The sequence below is a fragment of the Etheostoma cragini genome, chromosome 1 (assembly GCF_013103735.1).
Source record: "Etheostoma cragini isolate CJK2018 chromosome 1, CSU_Ecrag_1.0, whole genome shotgun sequence".
In the NCBI taxonomy this organism is placed as follows: Eukaryota; Metazoa; Chordata; class Actinopteri; order Perciformes; family Percidae; genus Etheostoma; species Etheostoma cragini.
Window position 1 is genome coordinate 32674922 of NC_048407.1, and position 14129 is coordinate 32689050.

Here is a 14129-nt window from a genome sequence, read left to right on the forward strand (position 1 = left end):
GATGAGATAATGGAAATAATGGAGAGACAGTGATGAGATGATGAGATAATGGGAATAATGGAGAGAGAATGATGAGATGATGAGATAATGGAAATAACGGGGTCAACACAAAGCAACAAAACAAAACAAAAGGTAGAAAGCTGAAAAGGGTGAGACAGGAAAGGAGACTCAGTTTCCTCAGCCGGGTGGAGAATCTGAACCCTCGGTCCAGTTAACATCTAAACCCTCGGTCCCCCCTCCTGCCTGAGTAATGATCCCTTCCTCTCCCAGCTGGGGGGCTCCTTCCTGCTGGGTGTGGGCGTTTGGGTGCTGGTGGACCCGATGGGCTTCAGGGACATCGTGGCGGCCAACCCGCTCCTGTTCACCGGGGTCTACGTCATCCTGGTCCTGGGCGGCATGCTGTTCCTGCTGGGCTTCCTGGGCTGCTGCGGAGCCATCCGGGAGAACAAGTGTCTCCTGCTCTTTGTGAGTCCTCACCTGCCTTCCACGCCTGAAATCACACCTTACTCATACAAATCATACAAAGTTTACTCGAGTAATGTACTTAAGGACTGTACTGTAGTATTGCTAATTTTACATAAAGTTGAATTACTAAGTATGGCATGAGATACTTTCCATAAAATCATCTCTCAATGCAAATCAGTCTGCAGAACAGAGCGTCCTAGAGGAGCTAACAGCTAAGAGCAAATCTGATTAATTGTGCAGCCCTAGTTGAAACCCCCTCCCGTTACCAGCGCGTTTTAACTCCCACGGTGGCCGAACGCAGACTTAGCGCCTGCGAGAGTTCCTTCCAGCGTAATAACAGTCAGCCACGAATCCAGTTTACTCCAACACATGGGGGATAAATCATTTATATTGAATGGCTCTATTAATGGCCACAAACAGGACTGGTGAGCGTCACAGGCCTCATTGGACTATTGGATATCATTAGCCTTTAACGAAGACTTTTGATGAAGTATTAGATGTAAAACACTAGCATTGCGTTAGCCACTCTCGCGTTGTTGTTTTAATTATCTTTTTAACTTCCTTGGCGACTCCATCACATGTCCTACAGACTTGGCGTGATGCTCCAACTCCAACCGGCTCTGAGTAATCTACCCAATACAAAGGAGTGAGTCACTCCAATGTATTCTGAGCGATTCTGGATGGCAGATTCTACGCTTGTGCTTTAATTAGCTGGTGCATGTAATTACACATGAAGGAGCACATATTTGTGAAAGAACAAAGTTTGTTTTGTTGCTAAGAATCAACTCAAAAAGTTACACAATGGAGCTTTAAGGTTGATTTGTTTTATTTAGATTTAGTATTGACTCACTCGTTAGGTCTGAGAAGTCCAGCAATAAACATGTAGTCAGATTTGTATTTATTTTTCATATCTTTTAGCTCAAGACCAGTGTCTCTAGAGTCCATATTAAACAGAAATATAATATCTGTCACACGCACATCATATGTTGTTATATTTTAAATAAATCAGGTAGAAATGGACCTAGAATATACTGTGATGTAGTGTTAAATACGCTATCCTAGCGTCATTTCATTTAATAAACACTTCACGTGTGTGTGTGTGTGTGTGTGTGTGTGTGTGTGTGTGTGTGCGTGTGCATGTGCGTGTGTGTGTGAGTGTGTGTGTGTTTGTGTGTGCATGTGAGTGTGTGTGCGTGTGCGCGTGCGCGTGTGCGTGTGCGTGTGTGTGTGTGATTCAGTGGTGAAACTGCAACAAGAAGGAAACTGAGTTAGTCACTGTTCATCCTCCTCAGTTATGTAAGAGCAGAGTGAAACCATACAAGTGCGCCATCTAGAGGAAGGGAATTAAAGTAAAGTATGAGATTATTACCATCAGTGTTTTAATTTAATAAATCTTACTTTTCACCCGATAGATAATTTACAAAATATGATCTCTTATCTAATATTGATCTTTTTACTTAAATCAAATTAAAATATAATCATGACTCTGATATGTTTAGAGTCGTAATGAAGCATTTGTTCAGAAAGGCTGTGCAGAGTATTTTTGTTATTGGGGTATTATTAATTTATTTCTGTGTTTAACACTATGTCTTTTTGTCTTTTCTGGTTTCAGTTCTTCATGCTCATCCTCTTCATCTTCCTCGCCGAGCTGGCAGCTGCCATCCTGGCGTTCCTCTTCAGGGAACACGTGAGTTCGGTCTCCGCTTCAGTTTGTTGTAAAGGAGCTGCAAGTTAATCAGTACGGACCTGGTCTGGTTAGTCCACACAGCATGCTGGGATGGGAGAAAACCGTGCTCTGGTTTATTGGCGTTTCTTTAAACCAATCACAATTGTCTTGGGCGGGGCTAAGCGCCAAGCAGAGCCACGGCGCCGCTGCAAAATAACCTCGGAAATGAAGTTGTTTTGGTGGAACGTGCACGTTCAAAAGTAGTTTAAGTCGTGCAGAAAACTCAGATTGGACAGATAGTCCAGCTAGCTGTCTGGATTTACCCTGCAGAGGTCTGAGGACCAGGTAACCATAGTCCTCAGATTGGACAGATAGTCTACCTAGCGGTCTGGATTTACCCTGCAGAGATTTGAGGACCAGGTAACCATAGTCCTCAGATTGGACAGATAGTCCAGCTAGCTGTCTGGATTTACCCTGCAGAGGTCTGAGGACCAGGGAACCATAGTCCTCAGATTGGACAGATAGTCTACCTAGCGGTCTGGATTTACCCTGCAGAGATTTGAGGACCAGGTAACCATAGTCCTCAGATTGGACAGATAGTCTACCTAGCGGTCTGGATTTACCCTGCAGAGATCTGAGGACCAGGTAACCATAGTCCTTAGATATCAGCCGCAGGTTAGAGCGCAAACAGAGACAGAGGACGGGGACGAACATCCGAAAAGGCGACAAAATGGCAACGAAAAAGCTACAATAAGGCGTCAATAAGGAGACAAAAATGCAACAAAAAGGCAACAAAACAGCTACAAAAAGGAGACTATAAGGCATCAAAAAGGCGACAAAAAGGAGACAATAAGGCAACAATAAGGCGTCAAAAGGGCAACAAAAAGGCAGATAGTCTAGCTAGCTGTCTGGATTTACCCTGCAGAGATCCAAGGACCAGGTAACCCTAGTCCTCCATTGGAGGTTAGAACGCCAACACAAAGGAAGAGGAAGGTAACGGACATCCGGCCGAAAATGAGGGACATCCGACGGTTCCCAGAAGTGGAACATTGTAGATTCACAGACTAGTTGTGCAGTAACATGAAAACAGAGACTGGTTTAAACAACTGATGTGATGCAGTTTCTTTATGTGGAGTTGTCCTACATTATAGAAGGATTATTATTATATCATCACAAGAAAAAGAAAAAAAATTGTGATTGAAGATGGCCCCTAAATCTTAACTCAAGTCTGGACCGCAAACGCCGCGTCAGTCTCGCGCTCGTGTGATGACACCCTTCACGCTGAAGAGACTGTCTGTACCGGCTCGTTGTTGAGCAGCAAAGGAGCAGCCCAAACTCTCTGTGCAGCGTACAGTCACTTTGTTTACGTGCACATAATAGTCCAGTTTTTGCCCTTATTCCGAAAAAGACGATATCACAACTGGGCTGTTTACAAGTCAAGTTAAGTTTATTTCATCCATAAAAATAGAAATTACAGTACTCACACTTGCCATCACACCCATTAAAACTAGAGAATAAATACAATACCACAAATACACTACAACATAATACTATACATAAATACAATGAAAAGAAGAAAATAAAAACGTATAAGAATGCAGGTGCTTGTTGTGCTGTCTCATAGTTTGAGGTATAAATCCCCCAAAACTGTTGATATCCAAGTCTTTGATAATGTTTTAAAGTTGCTGTGTTTCTCCTTCTTATCGGGTCTGCAGCCCTGCAAACTGTAGGCTGGTTGGTTTGGGTACAGCAACCATAGCAACGCACAGATATGACCATAAGCCTGCGGTGAAAATTCAGATAGAGACCTATATTCTGAATGTGCTGTACACTGTACATCTTCAAACAATGAATCTAAAACCTGAATAATACCGGAATATCCCCCATGTCTTAATAGGAAAATGCTATATTTGGAAAAAGGCCTTATTCTGGATATCGTACCCAAAAATGCTGTTTACATGACATGTTTCAATATATACTGTATATAATAGTAGAATATCAGTGTGCATGTAAACGTACTGAATGTTTCCCCTCATGCTCTCACAGATGTGGACAGCTGCCACACACACACACACACTTCTGTTTATGCTACTGTACGTTGGCCTCAGTTTACACAGACGTTTTGTCTCAGGTGCTGCCAACATGTTCAGTACGCGTTGTCGTACATTCTGAGCTGCATGCGAACATCTGCACAAATCCTCACGATTATGAGCAGATTACATGCAAAACTGTCGCAGCTTCATGGTTACGGAAAATATAACTTGAGCTTGAGTTGGATGGATGCCTGGTTGCTTGTTTGCTGAACTGTGTCTGTCTCTGCCCAGTTAACCAGAGAGTAAAGGTGACAAAAAGGCGACAATAAGGCGAGAAAAAGGCAACATAAAGGCAACAATAAGGCAACTAAAAGGGCGACAAAAAGGCAACATAAAGGCAACAACAAGGTGACAATAAGGCGACAATAAGGCGACAAAAAGGCGTCAAAAGGGCGACAAAAAGGCAACAAAAAGGTGACAAAAAGACATATAGTCCAGCTAGCTGTCTGGATTTACCCTGCAGAGAATATGCTGTTTACATGTGAACATCTGCACAACTCCTCACGAACATGAGCAGATTACATGCAAAACTGTCGCAGCTTCATGGTTACGGAAAATATAACTTGAGCTTGAGTTGGATGGATGCCTGGTTGCTTGTTTGCTGAACTGTGTCTGTCTCTCTGTGTCTCTGTCCAGTTAACCAGAGAGTATTTCAGCAGGGAGCTGAAGCGTCACTACGTAGGACACAACAACACCGACGTCTTCACATCCACGTGGGACGCCATCATGACCACGGTGAAGCATCCATTTTATTATTACCACTCCTTTTCTTTTGCCTTCGTCCCTCTTTGTGTTAACAACACCATGCTAAATCACAGGAGCACTTTCACTGACAGACTCATTCTCCCACAATGCACCACGGAGCGCCACAGGAAGTCATTCCTGCTTGTGGCCATCAAACTGTATAACTCAGACACTCAGAGAGGTTGAAACTGTATTATATTATTACAATATTTTTACATTATTATCTCTATATTATCGGTTTTGTGCAATAACACAGGCCTGAAATGTGTGCAATACTCAACGGCTACTATTATTATTATTATTATTATTATTATTATCATTATTACTTTTCGCTATTGCAACTTCTTAATTATCTTAATCATGTAAATACTGTATCATAATATTCCTTTAACTGTGTAAATACCGTACATATCCACACTCCTTATTTTTCTTTACACTATATTTTACTTTTTGTGTGACTGCAACACAATAAAGTTTTTCTGATTCTGATCCACGTGTACAACGTGCTGTTCCTCCCCTCCCTTCCCGTGTCTCTGTACAGTTCGACTGCTGTGGCGTAAGTGGGCCCGAGGACTTTGAGGAGAGCCTCTTCAGGCTCCTCAGCCCCAGTAAGATGGTCCCCGAGGCCTGTTGCCAGAGGAACAGTTACCCCGGAGACGTCAGCGTGGAGCAGTGTGTGAGCGGCGGCATGGTCTTCAGACACGACAAGGTCAGTAGGGAAAACACGAGATAAGTACACACCACTGGGTGAAATAAACTCAAAAAAACTGAAAGTAGAGCGCTGGAAGACTCTTTAAGTGCCTAAGTGACAATCCACTACACTACTAGCCGAATTGGGCTGCAATCTAACCCTATGGGACAAAGGCAAAAACATCAATTTCCTTCCAATAAACGTGCTGTTTTTGCCGTTAACTGGCTCAGATTATTTTTCTAAGTGTCTGACAAAATTATGGAAAGCATCCCTGCAGACATAGAGCTGTATTTTTAAGAGTAAAAGCTCAGAGATCACCATCGCTAAACCCACCAGACTCCCTTCAAATTAAAAATACTTTTAGGGTGTATAGATGCAGCTTATTTCCACATGTAAATCAGTAAATGATGCATTTATTTCAAACAAACCAGGGCGATGATTGTTGGAACAGTGGAAAGACGAACTAAGACAGCTTTTAGATGTTTTATTTGGTTTCTGTCGACTTTGAATGAAGTGTGTTTTACGATGATAAAATTACTGTTACTTTAAATGGAGCCTTGTGGCTGTAAAACAAAAATAATCTTAATTTTTAACAGATCTCTAGGTCTATCTCTGTAGGGATCCTCTCCATAATGTTGTCACACACTTAGAGTAGTAATCTGAACATGTCAGCAGCAAAACCAGCACATTGGTGATGTAAATTGATGGGAATTAAATTGCAGAATTGCCCTATTAACTCATATTGTAGCTTGTTTTCAATCAACATCAATTGCACAAAAACATGGGAAAATAGGTCCAAGTTGACAAAAGTTACCCTTTAACTATTTTATATACTGTGCTGGTCTGTAAAGTGATTCCATGAGAAAGAAAACTGTGTAAATCAGTGTTGGCGTCTCTAAAACATGATATTGTTTCATAATTGGATAAAACCTTTGCTTGAAAAGGAGTTAAATGTGAAGTTAATGATGATTTACACCCAGGTGAGTGTCATAATGCACATTTAACCCTGGTGTGGTCCTCGGGTCAAACTGACCCGTTTCAATGTGTTTTATATCAGAAATATCAATTTCAACCAAATTGCCCAATAATAACATGGATGATTCCATACAACTTTCTTCAGGCAAAGTTAATGGTTACTTTCATTGAATTTTTTTGGTGTTTATTGAATCTTATAGCATTTCAATACTTTTTTTTTAATGGTTTCAAAACAGTATCCGGACTAAACTTTGTCATCTACCCATCTGAGATCCACTCAACATCCTCTGATCTTAACTATTAGTCAAAATAATTCAGAATTTCTTACAACGTTATTTAAACAAACTTTAATAATTTGATATAAATGAGGATTGTTGACCATGAATTCCAAGAATAAGTGTAAAACCTGTTATTAAACCAGCTCAGGTTTTTAAAAAAAAGCGCCAAAAGCTGGAAAAAGTGACAAATAAATCAGAAAAAGTGAAAAAAACATCTGAAAAGCACCCAATTTTGACCTGGAAGGGCAAGTTCACGGTTAACAGGAAGACAACACAAGGGTTAAATACATAGTCTACAACATGTTATGACAGGAAAATGGACACACCACAGTGTCAGAATAATGAAACCTGTTTTTATAACCCGTTGACCTTCTCCATATCGGTGTGTTTTGTTCCTGCAGGGCTGTTACTCTGCAGTGGTGGACTACTTTGAGGCGTACATTTACACAGCGGGAGCTCTGGCCATCGTGGTGCTGACAATTGAAGTAGGTTTTCTCACACCTTTATACTAAAATACTGAATCATTTAAAAAGATTGTTCTTATTTAGATGTGAGGGATTCAGGACAGTGAAAATTACAAGAAAACAAATTAAAAACAGCAGCAAAAAATTGCCACGTTCTACATTAAAGGAATGTAACAGGTTAGTTTTTATGATGATGGAAGGAGCTTAAAGGGTAACTACGCTTTTTTTAACCTTATATTCCTCTGTTTTTGTGTCTAAGTGTCTAATGGGAACAACAATCTGTGAAAAATGTCCAGTATTAAGCGAGATCACTGCAGACGGCAGCAGCAAAACAAGCTACAATGGAAGTTAATAGGACAATTATCCATCTCGGATTTACCTTCACAAAAGTGCTTGTTTTGCTCATATTAATATTCTAAGTGTCTGACAACATTATGGAAAGGATTTCTAAGCAGGTTGATCTTTCTGTTATTGACGAAGATCCTTTTTTTAAACATAAAAACATCTGTGAAATTGCGTTAGTTAAACCCACCAGGCTCCATGTTAGTAAACATGCATCGTAAAACACACTTCCTTCAAAGTTGACAGAAACAAAATAAATCTATGAAAAGCACTTTTTGGTCATCTTTACAGTTTTCCGACCATCACCCCTCTTGTTGTGGTTGATATAAACACACAATTTACTGATTTACATGTGAAATTATGTTGGTTTTATACAAGCCCTCGAAAGGGAACGTCTCGGGTTACGTATGTAACCCTGGTTCCCCGAGATAGGGGAACGAGACACTGCGTCGGTTACGACACTATGGGAACGCAGAGTGTCGTAACCGACGCAGTTCGAGTTCCCCTCGAAGGGGAACATAACTGTACGGAAAGAGGTTTTTCCAGCAGTTGTTTTTAACCCTTTCTGGTCTGTGTCTGGTGTCTCTCTGCAGCTCTTCGCCATGGTGTTCGCCATGTGTCTGTTCAGAGGCATCCAGTAACCGCTGCGTTGGCACGCACCATCACCAGCCGTCGGACAGGCACAAGCAGAAGGAAAAACTGTAAAATATGGAATGCATTTTGTACAGTGAAAGTTTACGTGTCTCATTGGTTTTGTGACATTATTTTGTACTTCTTAGCAGCAGCAGCAGCGGGGGGGCGTTTGAGGTCCTGCTGTAGACACACACAGGAAGTAATCCACCACCTGAGGAGGAGGTTCGGTGATGTCCGCTCTGTTTTTCTCAAAGGTTTAGGACTACCACGGGTGCTAAGTCAGGTTCTTCAAGCTAAACACTGAGGGCAGACCCATTAATAGATGGCCACTTCAGTCCAGGACCAGTCTGTGTCCTGGTCCCAAAGCTGGAAACACTCAATCTATCGCCCTATTATAACGTTGATGTGGCCGTGATGATTGATTTAGAGGGTCTTGGAGGGTCTGCACAACACAGTTCAGGTACAACATGCGCATGTTATCCCACAGCGAGCATCAGAAAAGACAAAGCTGTCAGGGTTACAACAGAAATGTGAATCAACAGTGGACGTGAGATGCTTCATGGGCCTCATGCAAGAACGTTTTTTGTATTCTCATCATCTTTCTCTTTTTACCGCGAGGTTTACTTAACTGCACAAATCTGTTGTCAATCGCTCGTTTCTAACTTAAAGTCTCCTGTTCGTGGGTACAAGGATCGACGCCCCCGATTGGCTTTAACCCTCATGTTGTCTTCGGCTGAAATTTGACCCGTTTTCAAAGTTGTTTTTTTTGTATTCAAAATAAAGGAAGTCGAAATAAAGGGTGAAAATTTTTGGAAAAGGCGGCAAAATCGCCAAAAGATACAAAAACTTTTGTAAAAAGCAGCAAAAATGTTGAGCTAAAGGGAAAAAGGGAAGACAACGCAAGGGTTAAAAGGCCTGCTTGTTCTTTCAATATATCAAACAGGACCAAAAAGAGGAATTTCACACAGTGCATCCATCTTCAAGTCTTTTCAGAAATCAGCAGACGAAAACATAACAAATCTGTCCGTGTCAGTAGAAGTAAATATTAACACCGCTGGAAACCTTATGTCCTTAGAGCAGAGGTGTGTTGTGACGCAAATAAAAGGAGGAATGGTTTGACATGAAGATACAAAAACATCTTGAAATCTTGTTAAAGCCACAGAGTTGGTCCTGGTTTTTGTCAAACAAACGTGATCCAACAAGGCCCAGTGTTGGCCAATCACGTTCCTGGTAGACTACTTTGTAAGATGGACGCTGTAGTTCTGCAGTTGAACTCACAATCGTCTCAACAAACGTTAAAGAAGTCGTCACCTCCCTTGGTTTCCAACCCAAGATGTCAGAGGTCAGTTTCATACGCTGTGTGCGTGTGCTGCTTAGTTCCCCTTCGAAGGGAACTCGAACTGCATCGGTTACGACACTATGCTTAAAGGCGTTTCCCCATAGTGTCCCACCCCACGCAGTGTTTCCTTCCCCTATCTCGGGGAACAAGGGTTACATACGTAACCCGAGATATTTTATACACGCAGGTGCCATTCTTTCCCTCTCCCTAGGTTTAGTTTTACGCCCGCAGCCGCCTATAGATAGATAGATAGGTAGATAGGTAGGTAGATAGATAGATAGATAGATAGATAGATAGACTGATAGATAGATAGGTAGATAGGTAGGTAGATAGATAGATAGATAGATAGATAGGTAGATAGGTAGGTAGATAGATAGATAGATAGATAGATAGATAGACTGATAGATAGATAGATACATAGACTGATAGATAGATAGATAGATAGACTGATAGATAGATATTTATGGATCTCGATAAAATGTGAAATTATATTGTTCCAGCAGCAAAATCAATCACACAGCACGGAATACAAATATGAATGAATTACTGCGATACAATATACATGAAATAATAATAGGATGAAATACAGGAAACAAATATTTGTATATATACACACTCGGTCGTTGAATTGGTGTGCGAAGATTGGTATCTGTGCGTGTGAAATGATATATATTTGCTCGTGGAGCACGTTTTATCCTGCTTGCGAGATATGACATAAATCCGACGCCATACACCTTTGGTTTAAAAAACATTCTGGTTTGTTGGTATTATTTTAAGCCAATCACAGCCGTGCTGGGCGGGGCTGAGGCCTGAAGGCAGACATGGCAAGAGGGGAGGGGCTTCAGGCTTTATCCCATCATCGTACATCCTTGGAGCCAGATTTAGTGGGAGGAAACCAACGCAACGCTTCGCCAACCACTGTCTTTATTTTCTGAGCTCACTAGATGGCGCTCTATGTTCAAAGAAAAAGGTTAACCCTTGTGTTGTCTTCACGTCGAAACTGAAAATCAACACTTTAGTTGACGCTTTTTATCGATTTTTTTAACTTATTCTTACATTTTTGCCCCTTTTTTCAACACTTTTGATGCTTTTTTTAATGTTTGTCACGTTTTTTGACGTTTCCAACACTACGTAACACTAACTTATTAACTTTAGTTTTACAGTTATTTTTGGAATTTATGGTCAATAAACCTCATTTATAGGAAATGATACCTAATGTTTGAGTTAGAAAAGCAGAAATTAGGAATTATTTAGACTAAAATTAAAGGAATGGATGTGGATGATAATCACTGACTGGAATATGTCAACTTTTACTCAATACTATTTCAAAAACACTTTTATGATGCTATAAAATTGAATAAGATGCCCCAAAATTAATGAAAGTAGAGATTTGTACTTGCCAAAGAGCGTTGTGTGTAACCAATCATGTTATTTTGGGGAATTAAAAAGAACATTGATATAGGACAACGGGTCAATTGAGGGTTAAAGGAATGGCAATTCGGTGTGTTTTTAAGCCTTTGTTGAACAGAGAGCGCCATCTAGTGGGCTCAGATAATAAAGACAGTGGTTCGCGAAGCTTCATTTGACTGTCACTATCGATAGGACCCAGTACTCAGCTTGTTTTGGAGTCTGATATGATTAAATCTCCTGCATCTGTTGCTCAAACTATCATGTCGCACTGATACCTCAAGCATCCCGTAAGACGGCCGCGGTTCAAGAGTTATTTATGACAAATAAGAGAATGTATGCATGATAAACTGTCATACAGATGCAGTAAAGACTAATTCAGTCTTCGTACAAAAGGTTCTTGCATGAGGCTCATCGTCAACAACACAAGTCATAAATAATTAAACTTGACATCGGAGTCTCTTCACATTTAAAAAAAATAAAAAATGTGTTTACAATAGTCTGTACCCATGCAGGGTTCGGTGCAAAGTATTACAACCAGGGACCCAAATAGCCAAATGCTGGTAAAACGTGTCATTGGCTGCTAGATTTGCTTTACCCACCAGCCGTAAAAGCAATGTTTATCTGTTGAGTGACTGTTGAAATATTAACATTTTATCCATTTGGCTGGTGGATGAAAACGTTCGTTATTGAACCCCTGAGTACAATGAGGAGATTTCCGTATTTGTCGTGGAGCACCTGTAAATAATGCTACTTCACACCATGAGATTGAATGTGTTCATATGTAAATATAGCGGGGCTGTGCCAGCGTGCACTGTCATCATGTTGATGTTGTCAGTAGTTAAATCAGATGGACGTTTGGTAATCGTGTTTTCACTTGATCTGTATAAATGGCACGGATTGATATTAAATTAATTTCAGTGATTGTGGTGGTGTGATATGTTATTTATCCTTCATACACAAACACAAATGTTATTTCTGCCCTATGAGGGTCCGTAATATGTCGGCTACTGATGTTCAACCACATCACGCATATTACATACCTGAGGGCCTATTTGGAGAGGGTTTGGATTCATTTACGATCCCGTAAATGTCTCCATCTGTTGAAAGTACGACCAAATTTTATGTTTTTGCCGTTGTCTTTCACTTTCCCTTTTCTTTTCTGTGATAGTCCTGCCCCAGTATCAGCCTTAACTACAACAGGTAACTTCAAATATACAGTTAGACCTATTTGAATAAATGGCCTGCTTCCTTTTACTTGGCTCAAAAGGTTGGCTTCGCTAAAACAGGCTTTTTCGGTGTAACAAAGAAATCTGTGACCCTTACGAATGTGTGACTGTAGCGTCGTCGTTCTGCAGCAAATCATTCTGTAACTTAGTGGGAAAGTCAAACCGGGGCACAAGCATTACTAAAAACTAAACACTGTTAGTCTGGTTAGGACAGTTATGATCATTGAATGAAAAATTACAGAGCTCAAAAATATTAAAAAGTAACATATATTAGCATAATACATTACTACAAACAAAACCTACTTACTACTACTCCAGTAAAAGTAAAATTACAGATTTTACAAAGTAAAAGTTCACATAAAAACTACTCAGTTGCAGTAACCTGAGTAATAGTAGGCTAATTAGTCAGTTTCCACCTCTGAACCGAATTACTTTTAACTCATTTAATAAACTTCTTTGATAAATGTGAATGATTCAGCCATCTTTGAGTGTTTTTACAGTATGAGCTGTTTTGATTAACTCCTTCTATAAAACATGATTAACTTGATGCAACATGGACAAATTCTTTTGGATTCCCCCCCATTCCTGCCCAAATCCTGCAGACACCTCAAAAAAAAACACATGATCACGTATCACGGAGTCGTGTAGGTGCCTGTAACCATGGATTCAGTGCATCACCGTGGTGATGCGGCTTGTCAACTGATATAACTGTGAAAACAAAAGTGATACGAGGCAGGCAATGTTTCTGAACTTGCTGCAGGTCCTTGATATTTCTGAGTTATATTCACACAGTCACGTATTTGAACGTGCGGAGTGAATCCATCCCCAAATGTGGAGAACAGCTCTGGAACAGACTGGGACGGCTGCACTGTACCTCGGACTGGTCCTGGCACATTTGGTTGGAGAAGGTGGAGAAGGTGCGTTTCATGACTTAAATAATCAGATGTAATTTAACAAGTTGAAGGTGTCTATTTGTTATGATAAATGTATCACATGATGATCTTACTGATTAGATTATTCACATTTCTGATACTATATAAGATTTTTATTTATAATTAATGATCCCCAGTGGGGGGAAATTACAATTTACACTCCGTTTGTTAGTAATCACTACAAACACACACACACACACACACACACACACACACAAGTCTAAAATACACACACATGCTCAGGACCTAATCATGCACTAATGGAGAGATGTCAGGGTAAGTAGGCTGCCAGCTGGACCAGCGCCCTGAGTGGTTTAGCAGTTGATATGTTCTTTTAATCAAATCATAATTTCCTTTTTTGTTTAATAACTACTGTGACCACCACTAGAAATGTAAATATAAGTCGTGATTGCTGCTTGTACAAACAACCTTATGAAAAGTAGTGAGCACTTTAGCTTTGAATTTAGCTGTTAACCAACTACTTAAGTAAGGTTTTGCATGCAAGACTTTTACTTGTAGAGTATTTTCACAGTGTGGTATAAGTACTTTTACATTACATGTTATTTAGCTGACCCTTTTATCCAAAGCGACTTATAATTTCTATTATGTCAGTGGTCGCACGCCGGAGCAACAAGAGCTTTAATGTCTTGCTCAGGGTCACATTGGTTGATATATTGCAGTGGGAACCGAACCCAGGTCTCCTATACCAAATGCATATGTCATATCCACTGCACCATTATTACACATACTTTCACTTAAGTGAAGGATCTGAATACCTTCACCACCTCTGTGTAAAATAGAAACTATGAGCTAAAAGAGGCTAAAACGCACTTTAGAGCTGCATAATCAGAGATACGATACTGTTTGTCTG

The 14129-nt window shown here is 40.4% G+C and overlaps 1 protein-coding gene and 1 long non-coding RNA gene across 2 annotated transcripts in view; both read left to right on the forward strand.

The window, feature by feature from the left end:
* LOC117954879 (tetraspanin-18-like) overlaps nt 1-8973 on the forward strand; it is a 9204-nt gene extending 231 nt beyond the window's left edge. The window contains exons 2-7 of the mRNA XM_034889017.1: nt 240-465; nt 2078-2152; nt 4861-4959; nt 5510-5677; nt 7314-7397; nt 8312-8973. Of these exons, the coding sequence (XP_034744908.1) occupies nt 240-465; nt 2078-2152; nt 4861-4959; nt 5510-5677; nt 7314-7397; nt 8312-8359 (700 nt within the window). The 3' untranslated portion in view covers nt 8360-8973. The remainder of the gene's footprint in view (nt 1-239; nt 466-2077; nt 2153-4860; nt 4960-5509; nt 5678-7313; nt 7398-8311) is intronic.
* A 1647-nt stretch (nt 8974-10620) lies between these two features.
* LOC117942120 lies at nt 10621-11242 on the forward strand. The gene is made up of 2 exons (XR_004656078.1): nt 10621-10660; nt 11171-11242. It is a non-coding gene; the product is annotated as an uncharacterized LOC117942120 (long non-coding RNA).
* Nucleotides 11243-14129: the final 2887 nt, after the last annotated feature.